The 27,280-nt window shown below is 45.1% G+C and overlaps 1 protein-coding gene across 3 annotated transcripts in view; it reads left to right on the forward strand.

The window, feature by feature from the left end:
• The window catches only part of KLHDC2 (kelch domain containing 2), a 130,221-nt gene that overhangs the window by 76,390 nt on the left and 26,551 nt on the right, over positions 1 to 27,280 (forward strand). For all 3 annotated transcript variants that reach the window (XM_086937287.1, XM_086937286.1, XM_086937288.1), the window contains exons 6-9: positions 8,899 to 8,977; positions 9,058 to 9,141; positions 19,594 to 19,674; positions 19,746 to 19,804. In XM_086937287.1, the coding sequence (XP_086793413.1) occupies positions 8,899 to 8,977; positions 9,058 to 9,141; positions 19,594 to 19,674; positions 19,746 to 19,804 (303 nt within the window). The remainder of the gene's footprint in view (positions 1 to 8,898; positions 8,978 to 9,057; positions 9,142 to 19,593; positions 19,675 to 19,745; positions 19,805 to 27,280) is intronic.

Below are 27,280 nucleotides of genomic sequence, written 5' to 3' on the forward strand. Positions count from 1 at the left end.
ATGAACAGGTTACGACACAAGTCAGGAGACATAACGTGGAGTAGGTGCTAGTGACCTCTTTCTAGAGGTTGCAAGAGTGGTTTCCAATTCTTTTGGATCTTTCTCCATATTCACTGATTCTTCTTCCCCAATTCATGCACATTTTGAAGGATGTTCTGGGCAGATCACACTAGTTAGTGATGAAAGGGACACTCCTCCAATTGATGGCCTGTAGGAGTATAGGAAATTCTGGGAAATTGCAGGGCTTCCGGAATAGACTTGTGGCTTCATTAGGAAAGCTTGGTTGGAAAATACCAATAAACAGTATAATGCAGCATGGCAGTGATGCTCATGTTGGAGTGCGGGACGTAGTGCGTATTCCTTGGGAACAGATGTAGTACATGTACTGAATTGTTTTTCAGAGTTGTGTTCAGGTTTGGATATTTACATAAACAATGCATGTTGGTCAGCAATAACTGCAGAACACATACTAATGGTATACCGATGGGAGAACATTCAGTAGTCTAGATTATTAAGGGGTGTGTAACTGTCATGCCCACCGGAGCCCCAAAACAGTAAGTAGTGGAATGCCGTTTGGTTTTGGAACTCCGAGTTTTGGCAGGGTAATTAATTTTCTCCAGACACGACCTTTCTGGCAAGTTGGCAATGTACTGTGCCTTTTATGGTGAAAGAGAGTGTCAGATATGAGGGTTTTTTGGTGTCTCATCTAGAATGTCCTGAAGAAGTTTTACGGTATCTTGAAGAAAAATATCTAAAATTAGGTTTGGCTTTTCCAGACAACCTAGATTGTGTGTACTGCGTTGCCTCCATTAGGAAGCCCTAAAAACCGGTTTCATCACCCCTAATATGGGTCAGCTGGTCATGGGCGAGGCAGGAATTGATAATGTTGTGGGATTCATTCCGTAGGAGGGATTGTGTCCTTTAAGGCTTTTACCATATAGCAGCCAATTGGAGGACATTTTGGATGTGGCCAACTGGTTCACCGATTCAGCGTTCAAGAAATGTCATTTTGAAACTGGTGCCAGACGCCACATCCTTTGTGGTCAGAACGCTTTGAACTTGCATATTACTCCAGTATTGAAACTTTCATAGATTCACATGCTTGAATCATTTCCTGTCGTTGAGATGGGAGTTCCCGCTACATCAAAAAAGCAATGCTTAAATCAATACAAAGCAGAAAAAAGGCCTAGGCCCATTTCAGTTTTGTAACTCTTATTCTGTAAAAGAGACCAAAAATAATTCTTGAAGCAATCGGGACCCTTCACCCTCTAGAACACTCCTGAGAGAACCTTAGACCTTCGGATTTTCTACCCCACGTTGTGCTAGGGAGTCTCCTCTGAGCTCTGCTCAGTTTTTTTTTATTATTAGTGAATTTGAATACTATTCTTCGCTTCATCTCAACTTTTACATCTGCAGGATCGATCTTTAATTCTGGTTTGTCATCACTCAGGATTAATTATGTCAGGAAAGGAGAAAATGGGTCTGTTTAGAGCCTGTGCTACCTGCTCCAAGAAAAGGCTTTATACTGATGACCCTCATGAGGACTGTAATTATTTCCATTTTCGAGACCATCAGGCAAAGGACTGCAAGGTATGTCGTACCTTTTCAAGTAAAACCTTAAGGTATAATGAGGGACTCCTTGTGATATGGCTTCAGAAACTCAAAGCCAGAAAAGAAGTGATTTCTAGTGAGGACAGTGATGAGGCATCCTCTTCCTCATCCAGGAGATCCCATAAGAGGAGATCACCTCATGGCCATTCATCTAGGGAGCATCCAGAAAAACCCCTAAAAAGACCGCTCATGGGTCACGTGGGCGCTGGCCCTCAAAATCTCCTCAAAAACATGGAAAGGAGTGGAAGGGACATGCTTGGGGGGGATAAAACATCGAGGTGAGTTTTGAGCCGCCTAAGACACCCCTTCAGGTCAGGCACTCCTTCAAAAAGCCCTCTTCAGTGCCCCCTGAAGCAGACGTTGACGAAATCATCGTCGACGGAAGAAAGCACCTCTGGTGTCATCGATGAAGATTGAAGTTCGCCTGTTGCCGAAGAAAGCCTCAGCATCCACAGCGGAGTTGGGAACTCCATTGACGAAGGTTTTGCAACTGTCGATGAAGGTTTCGACGCCGATATCTAGAAAAGCATTCCTTCCCCATGGTTTCCCTTTAGGACATTCTGTTGCTCCTAAACCCAGGGGATCATATGACCACCTTAAACTTATGAGATGCATATTTTCACATCCCCATCCATCCCTTCCACAGGCAGTACCTTTGATTTGTCGTAGCCGGAAGCCATTACCAGTTAAGGTACTGCCATTTGGCCCCAAGTCGGCCCCAAGAATTTTCACAAAATGTCTGGCTCCAGTAGCAGCTTTTCTGAGGAAGCAAAGACATCAGGTGTTTCCGTACCTGGACAATTGGTTGATCAAAGCACCTTCACATCCAGCTGCTCAGTCGTCCATGGTGGCATGTACAGGACTGTTTGCCGAATTAGGCCTTACTCTGAATGAGGAATAAGCGTCTCTCCGTGCATCCAAGAGCATTACTTTCGTAGGGGCAATTCTGGACACCACAGTAAACAAAGCGTTTCCTTCTCTCGAGAGATTAAAGAAACTAATCTCACTATTCCAAGCATTTGCAAAAAAATGCTCTTTCAGTAAGACGCTACAAGTCATTCCTGGGGACAATGTCATCATGTATCCCTATTGGCCCTTTTTTGCCGGTTAAAGATGCATCCATTGCAGGAGGAGCTGGATCGGCAATGGCGTCAAGCAATAGGCTCCTTTGAGGATGTCATTTCAGTCATGCCAGGCATGATCCAGGCCGTGTCTTGGTGGACTCTATGTCAAAATATTTGTTGGTATTTCTTTTCTCACCATGCCGGCTCCACAGGTGATCACCACCGATGCTTCCCTAGAACGTTGGGGGAGCCTTCCTTCAAGACCTCCAGGTCAGTGGGTGTTGGCAGAGTCAAGACCAGTAACTTCACATCAATTTACTGGAACTCAGGGCAGTGAGATTAGCATTGTTGGCATTTCTGCCGAGGATAAGGAACTCTTCTGTGTTGATCAGGACAAACAAACCAACAGCAATGCATTATCTCAACAAGGAGGGCAGCAGGAAATCCCTTCCCCTGTCTCAGGAGGCCCAGAGCATCTGGAGAAGGGGTTTTCAAAACGGAATCTCGCTGAACGCAGAACACCTTCTGTGGGATCAAAAGGTCAAGGCAGACTCAAGTCAACCTGCCACGAGTGGGAGATCCATCAGGGAACCCTAGATCGCATCTTTCTAAAACGGGGCAAGCCAACAGGACCTCTTTGCGACAGCTCAGAACAAGAAAATGCTGTTTCTCTGCAAGTTGGTGTCACCAGCCGGGATCCTGGGGGAATGCATTTTTGATGGCAGGGTCAGGCGTCTTTGCCTAAGTCTTTCCGCCGATTCTCCTCCTACCATGACTACTCATGTAGATCAAGAGAGAGCCATGCAGGATGATCCTGATAGCCCCATGGTGGCACAGACAACATTGGTTCACAAAGCTTCTCCTTCTTTCAGAGACACAACCTTTTCTCCTTAAACCCATTCAATCTCTCCTAACAATGTCAGCAGGGACAAGTGCTACATCCAGATCCCAACTCACTACGTTTAGCAGCATGGCTCCTGAACAATGTGAATTTCAACATCTAGAACTCCCATCTGAAAGCAGGAATATTCTCTCTAATGCCCGAGCACAGTTTACGAATAAGACGTACAAGATGAAATGGAAAAGATTCTGTTGATGGTGCCGGGATTCTAATGTTCATCCTCTAAGATCCGCATCTCATGAGATTCTTGCTTACATTCTTCGATTAGCAAAATCTGGATTAGCACATGCCTCAATAAAAGTCCATCTAGCTGCTATATCCTGTTTTAGGAGGACGTCCTCAGGACCATTGTTGTGATCGGAGCGAATCATAAAACAGTTCATGAAAGGATTATTTCGTACTTTTCCTCCGATTAAACCTCTGCCACCTCTCTGGCAGCTTAATATAGTATTATGTAAATGTAAATGTATAGGCATTTATATAGCGCACTACTTACCCGGAGGGTCTCAAGGCGCTTCGACCGCTGCGAAACCCTTCCTGGCTTCCCTGAGAGATGGTCCCTTAATGGGTATCTCCAGGGTGAGACCAGGCATCCCCGGCGGTCTGGTGGGGCCGTTAGTGAAGATGAGGCAAGCTAATGCCCAGAGTTGCCGAGTGTGATCGCTGATCAGAGTGGGCACCGAGGCGAGAGAATTATCGAGTCCGCTGACCCTGGTCCAGAAACCTGCCGCGCCGGGAATCGAACCCTGGTCCCGGGCCGTCCTCTGCTCTCGGGTCTGCCGCCTCTAACCAGTGAGCCACACTCATGAATCATCTCTTTGAACCCATCCATAGGGTGGACCTTAAGTTTCTTTCTTGGAAGGTGGCGCTTCTTCTGGCGCTGATATCGGCCCGGAGAGTTTGGGAGATTCAGGCCCTGACCATACAGTAACTGTTTCTGCAGTTTAGAGAGGATTGAATGGTCCTTCATACTAATCCAACGTTTATAACCAAAGTATCATTAGACTTTCACTTAAATGAACCTCTTATCCTCAAGAGGTTCTTCCCTCAACTGACAAATGCAGCGGAAAGGATTCTTCGTTCCATGGATATCCAATGTTGCCTAAAATTGTATCTACAAAGAACAAAAGCTTTTCGCAAATCGTCACAGCTGTTTGTGTCCTTCAGTACGCCCGGAAAAAGCTATCCTCTTTCCAAAAGGGGGATTGCTTGATAGATCTCGAGTGCAATCCAGTATTGCCATCAAGCAGCAGGGAAACCTCTGGGAGCACAGGTGCGTGCTTGTTCAACAAGAGAAGTATCTACATCCACTGCGTTGTTTGCTGCAGTACCTATACAGGATATATGCAGGGCTTCTACCTGGAAGAGTACATACACCTTCACCAGGTATTACTGCTTGGAGGCAGCTGCTAACAATGATGTGGTAGTGTGACAGACGGTGCTGAGGAAACTTTTCCAGTGACGGTGGGCTCTCTCCTTCATCCCTCCTTCCTTTATACTGTAAGAATGTGCACATTTAATTGTAGATGCATTTTTTTTAATTGTGAAGAGGTTTTTAATATGGTGTTTACCCAAAGAAGTGTTTATTCTCTATGGTGTTTAGAGTTAAAGATGTTAAGCATGGAGTAGTTGGGGGCTATGGTTTTTATTTTACTGGTAAAACTATTCTTCCCTACATATTGACAGTTTAGAGCACACTCTTGCATGCATTCATGTAGCTGCAGAATAAAATGTGCTACGGACTGCTAGCTACTCTGATTCAAGCATGTGAATCTATGAAAATTCTAATACTGGAGTAAAAAAACAAGTTACTTACCTGTAACTGTAGTTCTCCAGTATTGGAAGCTTTCATAGATTCACATGTGACCCCCCCCCTCCTCCCCTTAGAGCATAGGTCTTCAATCTGTGGGGCGCGACCCCCAGGGGGGGCGTGGAGTCATTGGTAGGGGGTCGCGCATTCACCTGCCTCACTGCTGCCTTTTATCCTAAAAGTTTCCGTTTTCGCTTTGGATTCAAAATAATTACATCTCAGGAGCTCTCTGATTGGAGGAAAGGGCAAAATGGGCCAATCATAATGTGGTCACGTCAATAATGCCTGCCCTCCAATCAGAGAGAATGCAGACAGGAAATGCCCGCAAACTTTGTCCATAAAGATGGAGCAGCACCTTCGTAACGCAGCGCCTTTGCACGTTACTGCTGCCTTTCACTGGATCCAGTTGTTTTTTTCATGGCCGTTGCTGCTTTCACCTCGTAGAAAATATACTGCATGTTTTTGTTGCTGCAAACATGAAAGCGATGTTTCGAGACATTTTTATACGAGTGCACTGTGAAATGCGGCTGGGAGGGGAGGTGTGTGGGAAGCAGGCGGGTGTTTTTGTGCTGTCAGACAGCGGAAGGCCACGGAGGGATCTTGATCTCTTCATGTTATTTCTAGGCAGGCAGTGTTTACTGGCCCAGCATACATGCATCCAAGTGTACTGGAAAAAAACGGTCAGAAACGGTTTCAGCAATTGAAATCAAGGCCATATCGGTGATCCTTTCTGCAAGGCCCATCTTTCCTACTTTCACTAGACACGCTGAAGCAGCAGACTTTCGTATGATCAAAATAAAGGCAGTGATGCTAATTAAGATTAAAAAAAAAAAACTTTCCCCGGCTGATTTGTCAGAGCTGTCCTTCATTAAACTGCCAATATTACCCGTTATTGCTTAGAAAATATACTATTTTACAAATATTTATAAAATGAGAATGAGCCTATCAGCATGATGACACTGTACTATTTTGAAATGTATGTACACATAGCTTTTCAAGAAGAAACGGGAATCAGCCATGTTACAAGCTGCTCTACATGACATTGCATGTTCAGTTTGATATGGTGAACAGCGATAGTGGGACGATATAAACCTAATTTGCCCTCAGTGCACCTCACTGAAGTTCCATGAGAGCCCAACAGTGTATCTGCAGCCTTTTGTATTTATTCCTCAGTTACATGTCTCAATACCCACATTTCATAAATGTTTAAAACCAATGTCAAGCGTTAAAACTAACAGTTCTCAACAGCAGTGGGGGGATGAATGATGGGTGGATGGATGGATGAAAGGGTGTATGGATGAAGGATAGATGTATGGATGAGAGGATGAAAGGCTGAATGGATGTATGGATGGATAAAAGGTTGCATGGATGAATGATGGATGGATGTGTGAAAAGGTGGGTGGATGAATGATGGGTGGATGGATGGAAGGGTGGATGGGTAAAGGATAGATGGACGGATGAAGGATGGATGGATGAAAGGGTGGATGAATGGATGAAAAGGTGGATGGATGGAAGGATGAAAAGGTGGACGGATGAAGGATGGATGGAAGAAAGGGTGGATGGATGTATGGATGTATGGATGGATAAAAGGTTGCATGGATGAATGATGCATGGATGGATGTGTGAAAAGGTGGGGGTGAATGATGGATGGATGGATGGATGGATGAAAGGGTGGGTGGAGGAAGGATGGATGGGAGGATGAAAGGGTGGATGGATGTATGGATGGATAAAAGTTTGCATGGATGAATGATGGATGGATGGATATGTGAAAAGGTGGGTGGATGAATGATGGGTGGGTGGATGGAAGGGTGGATGGGTAAAGGATAGATGTATGGATGGAAGGATGAAAGGGTGGATGTATGGATAGAAGGATGGATGAAAGGATGGATGGATGTGTGAAAGTGTGGGTGGATGAATGATGGATGGATGGATGTGGTGAGGTCTAACAGGCGCATTTATGGTTGTCAAAAGTTGATGATGAGGAGTACCAGTTTCTAGAAACTTTTGTCGGAAGGGGGTCCTTACGCCTAAAAAGGTTTTACAAGGGGGTCTCGGCATCAAAAAGTTTGAGGACCTCTGCCTTAGAGGCTCACCTTTAGATTTAATACAGGGTTATCTTGGGCACAAGTTCTCGGAAAATCTGATGGTCTAAGGTTCTCTCAGGAGTGTTCTAAAGGGTGAAGGGTCCTGATTGGTTCAAGAATTATTTTGGTCTTTTTTACAAAACAAGAGTTATGAGTTGCAAAACTGAAATGGGCCTAGACCTTTTTTCTGCTTTGTATTGATTTAAGCATGGTTTTTTGATAAACCAGGGACTCCCGTCTCGACGACGGGGAATGATTCAAGCATGTGAATCGATGAACTACAGTTACAGGTAAGTAATTTGTTTTCATCTAACCTTCCGGTCCTGACATAGCATGTAAAATGTCCTAGCTATCGTGAAGGAAAATGTTGTTGTCCTTTTTAGGATATGGTGATGCGGATAATCCAGCTCCGCACCTCTATAAGGGATCCCACCCAGCATCATGGTATAAGACTACATTGGGTATAAGCATATGTTCTTTTGTTGGCTCAAGTTGATACAATGAACAAATATTGTGCAAGATAGAAGTGTTTGTCAAAGGTAAAGGATGGCTTCTTAGGTATATATATATATATGTGTATTTGTTCTAAGGGCAGAACACAAACTGTATTATTAAAAGCACTTACAGAAGAAGATGAGTAGGACAAAGGAGCTCAAAAAAAAGAGAACATGCTATTTTCTGTATCTATAACTGTATCTTTGATACAGTTACAAAGACTAAGGAAGCCCTGGTTTGGTGAACTTAGTTGCTTCAAGGACTCCTGGGAGTTTTAGTCCTTGTGTTGTAATGTGATATTTGACCTGCTGAGCAAAATAAAATAACATAGCATGCCTAATCCTCGTATCTTTTCCCTCAACTTTCTTTCCCCATCAACTTTCTTTCCCCATAGGTAGGAAGTGTTACAATCCTATTGCAAACAGTTTCAAGATCGAGCTCCAGTTGCCCTCATAATCAGTGCACATTATGCAAGCAGACCAGCGAAAATCGGATGAATCTATCATGCATCTGCCCATTGCTGTTAAATTAAATTTAAAAAAAACAATGTTTGGTGGAGAGATGAAAAAATAAAATAAAACTAATATAAGCTACTTGCTGTGTGTTGTATGTTAAGTGGAAAGGATTTCATCATGTCCAGCAGTTTTAGTTTGTAAGTAACTGTCGGAAGCTCCTTTCTGCATTTAGCCACACCAATCCTGGGTTCTGTGCAATAGTCAAACTAAAAAGGAGACTTTTTTATTTTTAATTTCTCGGTTTTTATTCTAGTTATGTGTGATTTGCAATGGTGTAAATAATTTAATGATCTGGGTCTTCATTAAATCCGATTTTACCTTTACTACCTTGTTATTAATTCATATTTATGATGGTATTGATATGGTTTTAATCAGAAATGTGATCATAATAATCTCTGAATTAATTTTGTTTGCTTAGGTTGATCTTTTTCGGTGGTTATGGGTACTTTCGAGAAGATTCCATCGGGAACTTTGAATTTGATGAAACTTCCTATGGAGTAAGAACAAACTTGGGTTAATATAATTTCTAAATTCAATTTTGTGCCTCTTAGAGTAATAATATATTTCGTTTCTAAAGAATGCAGGACCTCCAAGAGGATGGAACAACCATGTGCATATGTTGGACACGGACACCTTTACTTGGGAGCGGCCCATAACCACGGTACTTTTTTGTTTATATTTTAATCTTGGTATTGAATGTATGACAGGCAGCCTACAGTACTATTAAACGAGCACCCACTACCCTATTTTCCTCCTCCCTTTTTCTGTTCATTTACTTCCTCACTCTAATCCTTAACTCCATTTCACCAGAGCCCAGTTTATATGTGCAAGTCTCCAACATTCCTATAGTTGTAGGACTGAGTTCCATATGGGCTGTTAATTCTTATTAAGGCTCATTGTTACCCCCTACAATCTGAATCCCTAAATAGTCTGGCCTCTTTTATCTGGAGTACTCTCTGAATTCTTCGGTATTTTGGGTATGCAAACCCCCTAAATTTGGTGATTGAAAATGTTAACATCCACCTACCAAATCAAATTTACGTTCTCATCTTCTGTTTGTTAGGGCTCTAAATAGCTTGTTCAAGGCATATGAGCTGTAGATCATATACTATGCATGGATCTCCATCTGGTGTTAGGCTCGGATGTTTGCAGTTTGTTTTGTTCGAAGAAGTCTTTGTAGTCACGAGATATGTGACTCCTCCTTACGATGATAATGCGCATGGGCATCTACTCTATCCCCAGCTTGTTTTTTTCTGCCATCGGGTTAGGATGTGATTTGCTGCGCTCTGGGTCGGTATCTTCTTCGAAGCCCCTTCAACGCGCAATCCTTCACCACTCGACACTATTGTTCTCGATCGTGTTCCCCTTTCGATGCGCATCCTCCAACTTCAAATATTCTTCGACCAAAAGAGCTTCGGCGCGGGCCGCTGGACCTACATGCGCCAACCACTCCTGCTGTTGATGGAACTGACTCAGTTTAAAAAAAATGCCCCAGGTGTGGTGCTAAATTTCCACACACGGACTTACACGAAGTGTGTAACCTCTGCCTCCCCCCGAGCACGAGGAAAAGCACTGTGAGGCATGTACATCATTCCGGTCGAAAAAAAAACTTCCGTGATCGTCGGACTCGATGACACGAAATGTCCCTCGGCAGCAGCTCGTTTCCAGACATCTTCGGAGCAGGTTCGAATGTCCATCCAGAACTCCAACCTGCAGAAGAGGATATCTCTGTGTCCGAAGCCGATGACTCCGAGGAAGACTAACAGAACATCACCCCGGCTCAGCGGACAGTGAGTACCCAGCCTGCCCACAAACCTAAGGTTCTGGTAACCCCTTCACCCTCGGGCTCAGGTCAACATCGTGAACATACTTCAGACGCCCTGCCCTCGGGCCTGGCTATAAAACCGAAACAAAAGCCTTCCGACTCGGGCTCGAGTCGGCCCCATTCCTGCACCGAACATACACCTTCAGCACCGAAGTCTAAAACCAAGCCAGTGCTCCACATTGCATTGCAGGCACCAAAGATACCTTTGACGCCGAAAAACCCCCAACACCAAAGCCACCAAAAGACAAAGCTTCGGAACCGAAACAGGACAAATCGAAAGCTTCGGAGCCGAAGAAAATCTTAGATCCGAAAACTCCCTCACCAGTAATGTTCCATTGTTTTATTGTGACACCCTTTACAGAATTGACCTCCAAGAAAATGCCAAAGAAGGAAAACTGGACAGTGAGCTGTCAAAAGGCTTTTGACACACTGAAGGAAGCACTGTGCTCAGAACCTATTCTGATAGCTCCATATTATTGTAAACAGTTCATGGTGCAGACAGATGCCTCTGCACATGGCATAGGAGCGGTCCTATCCCAAACGTATGATGATGGCCATGATCAACCTGTTGCTTTCATTAGTAGGAGGTTACTCTCCAGAGATCAGCATTAGAGTCCCATTGATAGGGAAGCTTTTGCTGTGGTTTGGTCTCTGAAGAAGTTGAGACCATACTTGTTTGGTTCTCACTTCCTTGTCCAAACTGACCATAGGCCTCTAGGGTGACTAATGCAAATAAAAGGTGAAAACCCCAAACTGTTGAGGTGGTCCATCTCCCTACAGGGAATGGACTTTACTGTGGAGCACAGACCTGGGACTGATCATGCCAATGCAGATGGCCTTTTCAGGTATTTTTCACTTATATGATGAGGACTCTCTTGGGAAAGGTTAGTCTCATTCTCTTTTATTTGGGGGGATGAGGGGTTGTATAGGAAAGTGCCTCTTTTTGACATGGTCACACACAATTTTTACCTGGTATTCAATGCAATTTTGACAGAAAGTGAACTGGGTTCCTGCTAACCAGGTCCCTAGTGCAAGATCTCTTTCCCTTAATTGTGCAATTATACCCCAATTGGCAATATCTTTGGCACTGTGTATACAAAAAAAGGGGGCCGGAGGAGATTTTAACCCGTTGACTACTGCCATTGGCCGACGGCAGCACTACCTCGCTGGTGCTGCCGTCTGCCAATGGCCGACGCTACCGCCTGCACTGCCGCAAAAAAGCGGAAGCAGCCAACAGGTTAACAGACCAGTGAGGGTAAGCTCCCTGGAATAAATAACTCGGTACACAAAGAGCCCTCAGGTCTTCTGGAAAGAATAAACACAAAAAAGGGGCTGACTCAAAAGGGGAAATCCCTTTTAACACCTTGGCTGCTTGAGATGATCTTCTGCTGTGCTGGGCCATAATAGAACTGGGCGTGGTCATGACTAGCTCTGCTCGTCATGAGCACAGGAGCACAGAAGGGGTTAAGGATGGTTTCCCTCACCCACAAATGGTGGCATGCTTCATCATTGGGAATCCTACTCGCATCATGAAACCTAGTCATGATGCGGGCTACAACCCCCTTGCTGCGAAGAAGGAGCTCAGGGATGTTTTTTGTATTAGAGGGGTGTAACCGGGAGTACCCGAAACTTGAACACAAGGCTCCCTCATTGGAATGGTGGGTTGCTGACGCCTCGACTCTCCCCTCTTTCCGATACACGCAGAATGATTGGAGCTACGATCAAGATCCGCTGTGGGGGTCACAAGAGGAGGAGGAAGATGAGTGTCACTTTAAGGGGGCGTATTCCGTTCTTAAAGAAACGCCCTGGAATGACGTGGCAGTCAGAGCATTGGAGAAAAAGGAGGAAATCCAAAAATCGGCGTGTGACGTCACCGACGAAGGAGAAAGAGTGGAGTTTCGTCCCCGTGACCGGAGGGAAGAAGGAGAAGCAGAACGAGGGAACCACGAGCCTAAAGAAGAAGACGAGAAGCCTGGAGGCCACCGTTCCGACGAGTCGCCCAGCCACACTCACGGAGGAGTGTGGCTTTCCCAGGTACGACAACGGGTGTCGAGCTGGGTTGGGAGGCAGGGCGGGCCTGAAAAGAGGTAGTGAAAGTCTAGTAGAGTGTGCACTTTTTCCCGAGTTTCTTCACTCCTCTAGAATCCCCCCTCTCTTTTGCACCCTGTTTCGCTCATGCCCTTAAGGCTAAAACGCGAATAGAGCACCGGTGATTCCTCTCACACCCCAGTCCCTTACACCCCCGGTCCCTTACACCCCCAGACCTCAGACGGACGTCTGATTCTTGTCCTTTTTGTTTTTGTTCTCACACACACTGCAACCTCGGAGGAAGAACGCTGAAACATCCCGAAGTCCGGTTCTGGGTCAGAATAATAATAAGAGGAGGGATACGTTTCGGAGGCAGACCCCTAAGCACACCACAGCCACAAGGGACCAAGCTGCTTCTTCCCGCGAAAGACATTTAACCAAGAAGAAGAAATCCTTTATTAAAATAAAACCGTATATACCACGATCTGGTCTCCATCTTATTTCTCCCACTCCGCTACAAGGGGTTATTACTAAAACCCACTGTGAGCTTGTAGGGTGTCGTGAGGGGTGCAGTGCAGGTGAAAAAGTTAATTAAAACTGGCTACAAGGTTCACTACTTGACCTTTCTTCTGGCTTCCTTGTGCTTGGATTAAAAACAAAAGGTGTAACGGAAAACATTAGATCCAATCGTATCAGACAGTGATCAACATGTTCCAGCCAATGACCTCTGAATTGTTGTGGCTTTCTTCATGATCTGTTGTTAGCTACTGTTCAAACCTCGGATGTTGCTGTATTACATATTTATTACAGCATTCATCGCAGCTGTGTGCAGAGAGACATGATATTCAGGACTTAGTAGAAGTTTTTTTCCTAATGGCTGTTTCATGGCTAGTTATTATTCACAGAATTATTTGAGAAGGCACGTTGGTCGCGTTTCTTAGGAAGAAGGTAACATGATTTGTATTCCATTCACGTTGAATTTCAGCAGTTGATCAGGATATTCACCTAAGATTCTTTCTCACTGGGAATTTCTATTGAATTTAAGGGGCACGTGGAGAGTGTTGGAACATATTTGGTTACCTTCACTTTGACTTTCTTTGAATGACACTGCTAAGTCACCAAACATTTTCGGGTGATTACACATTGTTTTCTCCTTTGAGGCACGGGAAGCACTTTCAGTATGCACAAGACTTTTCCATCTAAGTATTCATACTTTCTGGATTCCTTTTTGCAAGTTTATCTGAAATATTTGAAGTCAACTATACACTTGACTTGTGATATTTTCTCCTCCCTTATCGCTGTTTATATTTTCCACAGTGACTCCTGAAGAAGGGACAGAGATCCCGAAATGCATTGGGCAACATATATATGCTTGGAAACGACACCTTTAATTGTGAAATAGGTCACTTCATTTCCTTTTAGTTGTGTTGTTCATAGTTATTGCATAGCACATTGTTACATTGTTACAAACGCTAACATGTATGTATGTTCAGTAGTGATATATAAAAACGAGTACTGTAGATATTATTAAATAAATTCATAGTGATGTTGTAATATTTTGTACAAATGGAATCATTGATAGATTCATGCACTGTGTGGCCAGGTAACAAGTGACCAGTGACACTTGGAGCAACAAGTGGTTTCTCCATCAGTTAGAAGTAGGAGCAGTATTAATCAATAGTGATTACCTGTTTTGTTTTTGTGACGCCCCATTGGTAGACCTTTTTGCTTCAAGAAAGACCAGTATTACCAATATCTTTAGGTCTGGTCTTAAAGGAATGTTATATGGCTATGTGAAGCATTACAAGAATATAGCATGGGAATGGAAATGTATTTGTGTGAAAGCAAAGAACTATAGTAGAATGTTTGTGGAAGTTAAAAGCCAGGTTTCCGTTTCACTGTCAAGCCAGACCAACAAATCCTAGTTGGCTAAGGACTACCCTACTCCCATCTGTGCTGCTGCCATAGAAATACACCGTACATTTTTTAGTCATCTAAGAAAGTTTAATAGCATGACAATGACGTGTGTGTGCCCCTAAAATTTAAAGTTTAGGCAGCTGGATAAATAATCAAAACAATTACAACTGTTTGAAGGGCAAGCATTTTTTTGTGGAAGCCCACAACTTATTCTCAATCAAAACATTTACTCCTGCCTCCCAACATGTGGGCGGAGCAAACTTTCCTCTCCTGGCAATCCTCATGTAATTGTCTATCGACCGCTATGCTATCAAGCCAGACCATAGAAAGGAAGTGCACTTTTTTTTCTGTTCTCTAGAGTCTACTGGAGGCATTCACTACAGGACCTGCTGAGGAAGCCATGGAGCCACCTCCAACCTCCACTACCCTCTATGCCTACTCCCCCGTGACCAGCAAATGTAGAAGCTTGCCCAACTTGTCTCCCCACTCATATACCCTGCCAGTCGAGGCCTCTCATTACCTGCCAGCCTCAACCAGGCAGATATGATGCAGGTCAGCCTGCTCCACCACCAGGCGACGGCCCAGAAGTTCCTACAAACCCCTCCCACCCTGGGTCTCAAGTTTCGAGATCGAGGTCTCCAACTGTGCCAACAGGACTGTGTCTCGTGAGCCTGACACCTGATGCGGGAGCAGGCGTTCCTACCATAGTGGCCTTACTGGACTCCCCATAGCCAGGACCTCCACCATCTCCTAGTTGGTGTTGAGAAAAATTTCTAGGGCTTGGACTAACGGCTGATCAGTTAGGAATCGGGCATTAAGATGCCAAACCGGCTGTTCTCCCTCCCTCCCAGAGTACCCCACACGAAGGGCAACCAACGCATGGTCCAAGAGTTCTCAGATTAGGATTTGGGAGTTTCATGTGTATTGGAGTTTGGTGGCTGGTAGCAGAAATGTCTCTATGGGAGAGGAATCTGTGGGTCACAGTTGCATGGTTTTTATTGTTCGTCTCTGGATTCCAGACCAGCCAGGCATCTCAGAGCTTCAGACCAAGGCTCAGCTGGAAAGGCCCCTCTCCGGGTTCTGCCCTGGGCCCGAAGTCAGTCCATTGGACCTATGATGTCGTAGAACCCACCTCCCAGGATTATCAAGCAAGTAGTATCTCCACACCCCTGGAGCTGTGGTTGTAACCCCAGTGATAGACACTGGAGTACCCCTTTTTTTTTTTAAATCTGTTTATTAGCATAGTTTCAAGAGCAGTAGCAGCATACAGTTTATACATACAAGCGCAATGTTGATCACGGTGTCACATGCATGCGTTCGCTCAGGGCATATATAGGAACAAATTACATTCGATTTTCTTCTTTATGCTGTCGATGAAACAGATGAAACTAACAAACCCCGTCTAACCCCAAACCCTCCCTCCACCCCAACAACATCCCTCCCTTCACTCTCTGGAGTACCCATACCTAGCCAGGAGGGAGCAGTTTGTTATCATGAGGTGTGTTTCTTGCAGCATCACGACCTGAGGGCCGTGTCTGCAGAAGAGCTATAGCACTGAGCCCCCTTAATGCGGCCCATCTGGCAGCTGACGTTCCACGGCAAGGCTCTGAAAGCCATCATGTGTGGTCATGTGGTGTTGTGGGCAATGCCCAGAGAGGACGTATAAGGTATGTCTGAAGTCTTAATGACCACCAGGAGGCTTCACTTTGTGAGTGCAGGTAGCAGTGAGTCCATAGGCTAGGCAGCATTGTGCTGGGCTGGAAAAAGGTATCTGTAATCAAAACAACAGAATCCATTAACCAAAGCCCTTTCCCCCAATCTTACCCCTCCCTATACTTACCACCAATAGAAGCATCTGTCACCCAGTAACTGTCCCTGTCTCAAAGATGGGTGGTGGTGGATACGGAGAATTAACTTTCTGTCCTGTAAGCTCTTGTCCTCTGTGACCATAGAAGGATAATATGGTGCTGGCTCGCCTAATCGTTGTGAGATAAATGGAGGTCCCAATCATGTCCTATACCATCAATTCAGGTGTTTTCACTTTCCACAAGTGGGCAGCTCCCCCTTCTGGTTCAGATGGGTTCCTTGTTGTTTCCTATTCTGAGTCCGGCACAGCGGTTGCAGCAGCCTTTGCAAAACTGCTTCCTGAGCCTGGACTCAATGTGCTTGGTGTTGGGTCTCCAGGACCCCGGCTGTCGGGGCAGCCCAGGGGTTGTATTTATGTTAGCCAAGTCTGGGCCTCATTCGGGGTGTCCTAAAATTGAATTTGCCCTTCAGGACAGCCTGCAGGAGCACTGAGAAGAAGAACATGTACTGCAGTGCCATGGCCCTGAGTTTCTAGTTGACATGGTCATATGATTTGCGTTGAGACTAAACCTTCCTGCTGTAGTATGAGAACACTATCGCCCACCTGGATTGTTACATAAGTTGGACTTTGATTCTCTCCCCCCCCCCCCCCCACTAAATCATGCCCCTGTCCTGATAATTCATGTTCTTGGCGTGTGGTGGAGGTCCTAGGGGAGTACTTGAGCCAGGGATCTATGGGCTCATTCAACAACGAAGCATGGCGGCAGTCGGGTGGGGTCAATCCAGGATACAATGCATTGTTCCAGAAACGCCGTGGTGTGGACCCCTCAGTCTCACATTGTCTTCCCAAAGAAGTAAGGCCGATACCCCTCCCGACTCGTTGGCCGAACCAGTGAAGCTGCTCCCAACTCAGGCCTCCCACAGCCCTGCCAAGTACCACACATTGTTGGTTCGGGTAAGCAAAATATTGTTTTTCCCCTCATCACAGCACTAGTATTAAACGTCACGCATACATTATTAGCTGTGATATGGCTTGAGGCACTCTGCTCAGTTAATGTTGGCGCGAGCAACTCGAGCTGTGCGGAACCTGTTGAATTGCAGTCCGAAGCCCATCCTGGCTGGAGCAGAGGTCATAGTTACCTTAGACACCAGGATCACTTGCAAGTGCTACACCATTCCCTTCCTCCTCACCTCCTTTCAGGCACTGCTGAGGTGCTTCACAGAACTCATAACTAAAGAAGCATCAATCAAGCAGTCAGCCTTTTAGAGAGGACCATGTAATAAAGTGTGCAGATCTTCAGCGTTGCGCTATCACAGCCGTGATGTGCCTGTTGGATGACGGCTTTAAGGAAGCAGTCACGCAAGGTTTAGTCTGTCACTCGGCAACAGAATGTACAGTTTAATAAGTCCGAGCAGAGACACTGGCAATCTTATAGAAAGATGCACCTTTTTTTCCCTAGCGTTGAAAATCCAGCAGACGTTTCGTTTAAAAAAAAAAAAATGCTCTCTGGACCGTTGCGCCCTTCCTCTGATTTAAACTATAGTTCTTCATTTCTTCCTGTTCTGTTCTGTTCTTGTGTGGTGCATTTCTCCATTTGCTCTGGCGTCCTGCATCCCTTCTTCCAGTGCACCCACTAACGTTTCAGGGTTGCTATCTGAGTAAATAGCTTGGGTTTGTTACATTGAATAAGCACTTGAAGTGCTTTGCAATTACTTCCACACTCCTTGACCATAATTCTCCACAGAAGTGGGTTATTTTTGCAACGTGCCACATTACATGGACAGAACTGAAGTGTCACACATAAGCATTAAAATGTCACTGAAACATTGACATGTCGCACATAAGCAAGATAAAAACTTGCCAGCTATACTCCCCAGTGGTGGCCGGCATGACTCGCGGGGGGATGGGTGGGAGGAGCAGAGTTGCACAATGCAAAATAAAAAATAAAAATATACGCTTACCTTGCTGTTTGGTCTCATGTCTCTGCTCCTGCTCTCCTCGTGGGACTCAAGAAAAAAACAGACTGGCTCCCCTGACTATAACAACGCTGCAATGCAGTGTTGTGATTGGTATTAAGTGCCCTGGTTCAACTATCAACCAGGGAAGGGGGGCCTGGGTATGTATTCCATGCAGGCTGTAATGCAGCCTGCATGGAGAACAAGGAAAGTGAGCATGACTGTTTTGGGCTGCCTGAGAGGGCCGACCAAACGGTCATTGCGCACTTAGGAGTGGGCGAACCACTCCTGCCCTGCCCTGTTCCGAAAGCAGAGCAGCCCTGCCCACAACCAAAAGAAACCTAAAATGATAATAACTCATAGTTATTATCATTTTATATTTCCTTTACTTTGCACTGCTCAAAAGCAGTTGGGCGATGCTCCTTTGCCATAGCGGAGGAGCCGCCACTGATGCTCCCCCCGCCTCTCTGTGGCCCCTGTGGTGTGTGCGGCCATGTTGCTTTGTCCCCGGGTCACCAATGCTTGCTGAGGCTCCCCGCTGCCACGGCATCTCTGGGGCATTCAAAAACGGCCCGGCAAAGGCCAGCCGCAAACTAGCACCAGCGCTAGTAGACATGGGCCGGGAGCCGAGCAGGACCTCAGGAAAGAGTGACTGCGATCTTGGCCATCCGGGACCACCCCTAGAAGAAAGATTGATTTCATCCCATCTGTACCATCCTTGTCCGTTTCGCATGAAGTAAGATGGTCCTATTTTGATCCGCTGTGTATGCATTGTGGCAAGTAATAATAGATTGGTAGATGAAACTTAAGCGCCTTTGCCCAAGAATAGTTATAGGTACTATTTATGTCAAAGCAAACATGATCGATGTTCTGAGATTTGAACAGTAAAAGAATGATTTGCAGATACCTACACCTGCGTGAGGAAGGAAAATGCGCATGCGGTTTGGTAGCTATAAACTTCCACCAAAGCAAAGGAGCACTCATTAGTTTATTGGACCTTTCAAATAGTGTCCATGAGTGGGTGGTGGGTGGCTCTGTTGAAAAGAGATGAGACAAGTAAGCTGTAGAATCACTGCTGTATCTTCCACTTTCTAAGGAGCCAGTCTGTTATCTACGTGGGCTTAAATCCTTTAAGGTAGACTAAAGCATGTAACTATAACTTTTGCTAGGATTTTATTGTGTGTTTATGATTGATAAAAAAAACTAAGTTTTGTATTTAAGCTCTGTAAATTACAGCCTCTCTTCTCAGTTGATATGACCTGTCAACAGCAGGATATCTGGTCCGTTGCAATGCCATTGTGGCAGACTTGTGTGTACGTAATTGGCGCATAGGCGTTTATTAGCAGCCTATATGGTACTGTTATGGTGGCCAATCCATATGGAATGTTGATAATACTTAAACCTTGTTAGGTTAGATTGTGCAAATCCCTGTAGTGCACTGCAGTGGACAAGCCAGGTCCTCAATCCGATGCTTTTGACCAGGGTCCAGCTTTCTCCTTTAACATGTCTGCTCTCTTTGTTTCTAAATGTAATATTGCACAACACCTAATTTTTGTTTATTTTGGTATTTCTTCACTGCAGGGTAAATCCCCATCCCCCCGAGCAGCACATTCCTGTGCAGCAGTTGGAAACAGAGGATATGTTTTTGGAGGGCGATACCAAGTGAGTGTTTGACCATTTAACTATACCGTCGGTTTGTGCTTGTTTTTATTAACTGTTTGTTTTTCTTTCAGGATTCTAGACTGAATGATCTGTATTACCTTAATTTTGACACCTGGGAGTGGAATGAAGTGTGAGTAACCATGTTTGTTAAAGTAATCTACAAATAGATTAATGGTATAATGTAAGCAATTTAGCATATCTTTCGTATTGTGTGAATGTTCATTTTAGTTTTTGGACGAGTTTCCCAAAGTGCCTCCTATTAAGATGATAGAGCAAAATACCCACAGAATTTTTTTTATATTTTCACTTTCTTCATGCCCCAATTCTTTTCTGACCTGTTGATCTTTTTTTCTGTCAGACTTACATCATGCAAGACTTCTAGACTTCACTCTGAGTCACATTTAGTAGCATGATACCGGTTTGGATATCAAGATTGTCTTACCTGGTAATAGTCATACAGACTTGCAGGACTGAATGGTCCTCTTGGAGAGCTACTGTTATATTTTCCATAATCTAACTCTCAAGGCTGATTAGCAAAAGTCTGTAATAATTCAAGTAGCGTACACTTGTGAGGGCGGAGTTTCTATTAGCTATGGTTCCTAATTCTGATGAAGGCTCTATTTTGTGAGTGGTCTCATTGTGTTCTCCTTTGTCCATTCTCTTGTCTTTCTCACGCTTACAGATTGAAGTAGTAATCTATTTTTGGATAGCTATTTTTCAAGTATATAAATAATATGTTATTAGTTGGGATGATGTGAGTCCTTTGCAAATAACAAATCCAAGATCTTTTCCGACCCAACATACAAGTTAGTAATTAAACCTGGGTTGAACCTTTGGTAGCTACAGCCCAGAACAGGCTGGCTTAACTTAAGGAAAAGTGTGTAAATTATTTAGCAGTATTGAAGCAAATAATGTAAAAATCCCAAACAATAATAATCAATTTCTAAAAATTAAGAAATATTTTATTAAGAAAAAGTCACCAAAACAAGGAAACTAGAAACGTGAATTTCAGTTTTTTAGGCAAAAAGCACCAGGAAAAAATAAAGTGCCAATCAGAAGTCCCTGTTAACTGTTGACTGGGACAAGGGTGCAATTTTAGACAAAAAACGATGGAGGAGAGGTCAGATACACCAAGCGGGTTGTCCCAATCAAAGATATTACCTTCAACGTTAGTCTCTGGAATGGATGTCTAAATCCTACAGTGGGAAAAGTTTGCAGGCTTTATCTGGAAAAGTCCTTGTAGTCGGATAGCAGTTGGTAAAGGTCCCACTTAAGGCACTGAATTTCTCAAGAAAAGCTTTGAAAAGGAAAATTCAAATTTCTCATCCACCAAACTGCTTTCGTTGGGCAGATGCATTTAGCACATTTGCCCAGTCCAAATTTTAACTTTGGTCTTTTTTGTGGAGAAGTGTGGCTCAGGGGTTAGAGGCGGCAGACCCGGAAGCTGAGATCGGCCCTGGACCAGGTTTCAATTACCCGCCTCAGCGGGTCTTGGGCTAAAAATTTCACGGACTCGATAATTCTCGCTCCGGTGCCTTCTCGACTCACGGGTTCACACTCTGCGACTCTGGGCAATAGCTTTCTTAATCTCCACAACGGCCCCTCGCAGCGGGATGCCTGGCTTTCACCTTGTGGATACCCTGCCGGGGTTATCTCACAGGGGAATACCAGGACGGGTTCCCTAAGCAAGCGCCGGGAAACCCACTGCGGGTAGCTGTGCGCTATATAAGCTCAAATACATTTACATTTACATTTCAAGCTCAAAATCCACCAGCGAAGCAATCTATGAAGCTGTATCCAAAGAAGTCCTTTCAAAGTTGGATACCTTTACCCCCAAGCCCCTCTGAAGCTTTGGAGGTGTGGGAAGTCCATTTTCAAGACTCTCTGTAGCAGGTTTATATGGGCTTTTCTACAGCTCCCAGGGCCTCGGGGACAGCACCTAGGGGAGAAGACTCACTTCAGCAGAGTCTACTAATAAGAGTCAGTCCAGTCTAATTCCAGTTGCTGCTGGTCACTCAAGGAAAAGGGCCTCATGCAGCTTGCTGTGCCCCAGCTGCTACACAGGTCAGCCAACTTACCCTTGGATTCACCTTCTGAATTTTTGGTATAAGTGGGAGCAGGTCCACTCAGGTCTTCTAACAGGTGACCGGCAACATGTCCAGTTCTATTCTGTCCTTCTGCAGGTTCAGAAACTTTGGGTGAAGTCCAACTTTTGTAGGATTCACTAGCCAGCGAAGAAAGGGTTCCTAAAAAATAATGAAATTCCCAGGGTCAACAATTTATACTTTTGCATCACATCCTTTTTACCCTTAGTATAGATTATCCTACAGTACACTAGTCTGAGTAAACTTCAGTATGACAGCACCTTTCAGTCCTGAAAGTATTCTGGTGTCCTCTGTAACTCCCACCTAACTGGTTCAGGGACCAGACCAGATCTCCTTCTCACTGGATTGGTGCCAAGCTGGCTCTAGGTGCCCCAGGGTTCCAAGGCTTCTCTTCACCAGGTCTCCCTTTACAGTTGAATATGAATACTCCGCAATCACGGCCAGCATGACTCGCGGGTGGGTAATATAACATAAAAAAAAATCTTACCTTCCTGTGTCTCTCGCCATCCCAGCTCCTGGCAGGGTCCCCTGTTTTCCTATGCTCTTGCCTCCGGCAGGAACAGAAAGCAGACAGCTTCCCACCCCTAAGCCAATCACAGCGCTGCAAAGACAGCGCTGTGATTGGTGGGGACGCCGAACAGCAAGGCGTCTATGGGGAGGCCATTTTCTCCATCCATGCAGCCTACAAGGAGAAAAGGGAGAGTGTGCATGATTGGTTTGGTTGCCCCACAGGGCCGACTAAACATCAGGGCCCACAGCATTGGACAAGCCACTCCTCCCATGCCCTACAAACAGATACAACCAAACCCTTCTGCTTTCTCGCAGTGCGAGAAGAAGAAACATAAAATGGTAGTTTTACCATTTTATGTTTCTGCTTCTCACACTGCGAGATAGCAGTGGGGCAATGCTCCTCCACCCTAATGGAGGAGCCGCCCCTGATCGGCCAGTCTTACCATATCCATTTGAAGTTAATGAAGTTCTTGAAACCTCTCTTCCTGCACTGGTAGGAATTAAAATTAATCAGTGAATTAGATTTTGAATGAATATGAACAGTAGTGATTTAACAGTCCCTGTAGCTTATCCAACGCCGGAGTTGGCAGAAATAGTACTTTATTCAGAACTTTGTCTTTCTCATGGGGACAGCTACAGCCCTTTATAGTTAAGATAGCATTTGGAGACTAGTCACTGTAGTTATATGCTAATATTACATTCTTGCCTGTAACACTTTTAAAAACTAGACACCTACCTTACAGGTTACAAGGCCTACTTAGGGGGTGACTTGTTCAGTATTTAAAAATAGGGTTCTATCTTGTAAAAAAAAGAATATTTTGCCAGGTTTGCTTACATGTTTAAAAGCTGCAGCAGTCAGACTACACACGAATGTCTGAAACCATGTTTTCTTTGTCGACCTAGGGGGTGGCACAATATTTGTGTTACAGTCGCAAGGTGACATTTAACTTCCCATGCTATTTGGCATATTTTCTACACTGTGTACCAGGGCCTTATTGGAAAGTTAAATATTTAAAATTGGCTCTTAGACAACATTTCAATGTTTAAGGGGTCAGATGCATACCCAAGGGCCTGGACAGCAGTGCGGAGTTAAAAACCAGCAATACCAGTCAGTACAAAATGGGGAAGATCACGCAAAAAGAGGGATTTTTCTCACATCCACAATAAACATTATGTAAAACAAAATTCCTTTCCTTATTTATTACCCTAAACATGGCACAAACGGTTGCTATCCAGGTTTAAAAAAAACTATTAATTACTATTTGGTTGCTCCCTTTGTCTACTTGTTTTCTGTGCTTACTACTCCTGCACCTAAAGTTGTGTGGAAAGGTCCTCATTTCAATTTAAGCACTGCCTCTTGTTTGCCAATATATGATCTCATAAATGTCATTTAGATGCATGAAATATTCTGCATATTTTTCCAAATTAGGAGGAAGCAGTCTACTTTCACTGTATTTTTTCCTAAGTAGATTCAAGCTTCCTGTGCAGTAGTTAACCAGCAATATTCAATACTAAAGGATCCGTGGCATATTATAAAAGACTGCATCTATAATTTGAATGATTAAAGTAGGATCCAGAATGGTGAGGGTCTCCGATCAATTTCAAGACAAATTAAAAGCCAGTTTTGTAGCTTATTTCTATGTCCTGTGGAAATGTGATTGTTTTTCTATCCTACTTCTGTTTTTCATTTGCTCGCTTTTCCGTCTTTACCACTGCATTGGCAGCACATATGTTTGCTGTTTTGTATTTGTGATAATAATGAAAGTACAGTTACGAAGAAAGTAAAGCTAATTGTCTACAATCCTAATGCAGTTGCATGGTTATAGTCTGACTTCTCAAACTGCCCCTCAGCCCCACCCTCTTCTCTCGGAAAAGACTGTAGTAATTAAATCTGTGAGCAAGAAATACCTTGCTTAATCGTGACACAATAAGAAAGACTGTTGCTTCTGTTAACACTCAACCAGCGTATTTGTACCCTACAACATTGAAGTAACCAGCCTAAAAATGTTTTTCTGAAGGTGGAGACCGTTTTCTGATCACACTGAACCTATTTGATCTTAACCCTTGTTCCTTACTGCATATTGTAAAGCTTATAAATTCAGCTACCTTCGGGTCCCCGAAGAAAGTAATCTAGTACAAAATCGAAAGTTCCATAAGGACTGACCCAAAAGTACCTACCTTAATTGGGAACCTTGAATCCGATACCGCCTAAAGGCTATATATCTGATAGAGATTTTAGCTGCACATTCCTTACCCTTGAATATCCCCAGGCATCAGTCTGAATCCGGTAGACTTCCGAGCAGTACCCGTGCACGCTGGTAGGTGACGCCATTCTGCTCGGTGGCGTCTGGGCTAAAAGTGGTATGCGCAGTACCTATATAGACGCCACCTTGGTGCGCTAAAATCCGTTCTTTCCTTTCCGTGCCAGATAGCACTGATCCGGATAAGGCTACCCAAAATCGCTATTTGACAGTTCTTTTACGACTTTTTGTTGACTTCTTTGAGATTGTTGTCCTGCTATGAAGACTTCACCAAAGAAACTGGCTGGTTTCAAACCATGTGGGGTCTGTCATAGGCAGATGTCGGTGACAGACCCCCCCCTCTTGGTGTATTTGTGGTACCCGGAGCCGGGACACAACTCCAAGGCATGTGGCAACTGCCGTGCAATGCTCCTGAAGGTGCTCGGGGAGGTTGACTAAGTCCCATAAGCGCAAGAAGTCCAAACAGTCTTTGACTTGCCTGCAGCCGTCAAAGTCATCCGACGAGGGAGCGTTGGCACTCCAGGCCCTGTGATTTAACGGGGCCTGATCCTGGGTCCACTCCACCTTTTCTTGTTTTGTTCAGAGCCAGAGCTACTGTCATCCAGCTGAAGGAATTTCATGAGCCCATGCACCTCATCTTTGGGAGGCCCTGTGCCTCTGGGTCCCATGGGTGCAGCAGGGGCCTAAACCGGTACAACACAAGCAGGGTCACCTAAGGATCCCTCGCTAGATCCGGACCGGAGTAGCCGGCAAGATCAAGATCTTCTTTGGCTCCTGCTCCCATGACTATGCCCTGGCGCTGCAGACACCCCTTAGCGGCGGCATCCCCATAGTTATTTCCGCCGCCCGACGACATTCTTCCCAGAGTAGAGCCAGTGCCTTACTTGATGGATAGACCTGGTGAGGGAAACGTCTAGGAGGGGTTTATGGACACTTATGGAGATAACTCAATTGAGAAGGACAGCTGGTTTGAGGGACTGGGGGAGGTTGGACACTGCACCCTACAATGGCCTGGTTTCCCCTCCTGAGGTCACCTCTTTGAGTCGTGGTGCACAGGGCAGCTGAAGTCCTGGACCATAACCTACCCTCAGTGGCAGTCAAAACTAGCGTCTTGACAGAGGTACTTTAGCCAGGAGTCACCCCCTTAGAACTCTTACTCCCACTAAGTAGTTTGTGGTTGTTATTCCCCCTACTTTCTGGTGCCAGTGGTCTTCGTCCTATTCTGGATCTACACCTTCTCAACCTTTTCTTGAAAAAGGAGATGTTCAAAATATTTGCGCAAGTCTTGTCTGCCCTGGACCCAGGAGACTGGATGGTATCGCTGGACATAGATGATGCTTATTTTCACATCCCCGTCCTGCCTGTCCACAGGCGTGACCAGTGGTTCACGACGGGCCAATCCCACTTTCAGTTTGCTGTGTTACCTTTTGGCTTACCTTCGCCCCTCCGGGTGTAAGCCACGATGATGGAGGTAGTCACGGCTCATCTGCAGAGGGCGGGAATTTCAGTCTTCCCCCACCTCGGCAACTGGCTGTTGAAGTTGGACTCGCCCCAGGCAGTTGTCACCCAACTTCAGACTCTGGCAAACCTCTTGCACTCGCTGGGGTACACTATTAATATGCCAAAGCCACACCAGACTCCCTCTCAGACGCTCTTTCGTCTGAGCTGTTCTGGACACTGTGCAGTTTTGAGACTATCTCCTAAAGTGGCGAGTCCAGGATATTCAAGCTATGATAGTGATGCTTCAATCTCTATCCTGGATTTTGGTGATATGAACTCTGAGCCTATTGGGTCTCATGCATCCTGCTGGTGACCCATGCCCGCTAGCATATGCGGGCTCTGCAGTGGGACATGAAGTTCTAGTGGGAACAGCATAATGGGAATTCCTCCGACATGTTCGAGATATCAGAGGGAACTCCATAACACCTGTAGTGGCGGCTAACGAACCGTGATTGGGTCAGAGGCAGACACCTCTCCCTTCCCCAACCAACTCTAACGGTGATGACAGATGCATCACTCCTGGACTGGGGCGACCATCTGGGAGAGGTGAAGATCAGAGGACTCTGGTCTCTGGTGGAGACAAGGCCGAGCTCCACATAACCCCTGTTGGAGCTTCGGGTATTCGCTTGGCATTAAAAGCCTTTCTTTAATCTAGGGAAGGCTGGTACATGTGTTCACAGACAACACCACCGCCATGTGGCACTGCAAAAAACAGGGCGGGTAGGGTTGTGGATCTCGTGTCAAGAGACTCTATGCCTCTGGACAGGACTAGAAAGTCTGGGCATTTACCTAGTGCAGCATCTGTGGGATCTCTGAACGCCAGAGTGACAAACTCAGCCAAAGATGCCTAGCAGACAATGAATGGCATCTCCATCCGAGGTGGTGCAGCACACTTTCAGCAGTGAGGAGAGCTGTAGTTATATCTGTTCACCACCTCTGAGAACTCGCAATGTCAGCTGTTCTGACCCTTGCCCGGCTAGAGTATTTGCGGGTTTAGCGGAAACAGTGGGAAATGAGGTAACCCAGATCATCAACCTCTCGCTTCTTACGGCTACTGTCCCCGCTTGCTGGAAGCAAGCAAAATTGCTCCCATTGTTAAAAAAAAATGGATTAGATCCGGCCACTCCGTCCAATTTCCGGCCAATATCTTTGCTCCCAGCTCTTGCAAAAATCTGCGAAAAGATTGTTTTCAATCAGCTAGATAAATTTGTTGAATCGACAGAGGCCCTA

This window comes from Lissotriton vulgaris, chromosome 9, assembly GCF_964263255.1.
Source record: "Lissotriton vulgaris chromosome 9, aLisVul1.2, whole genome shotgun sequence".
NCBI classification, from domain to species: domain Eukaryota; kingdom Metazoa; phylum Chordata; class Amphibia; order Caudata; family Salamandridae; genus Lissotriton; species Lissotriton vulgaris.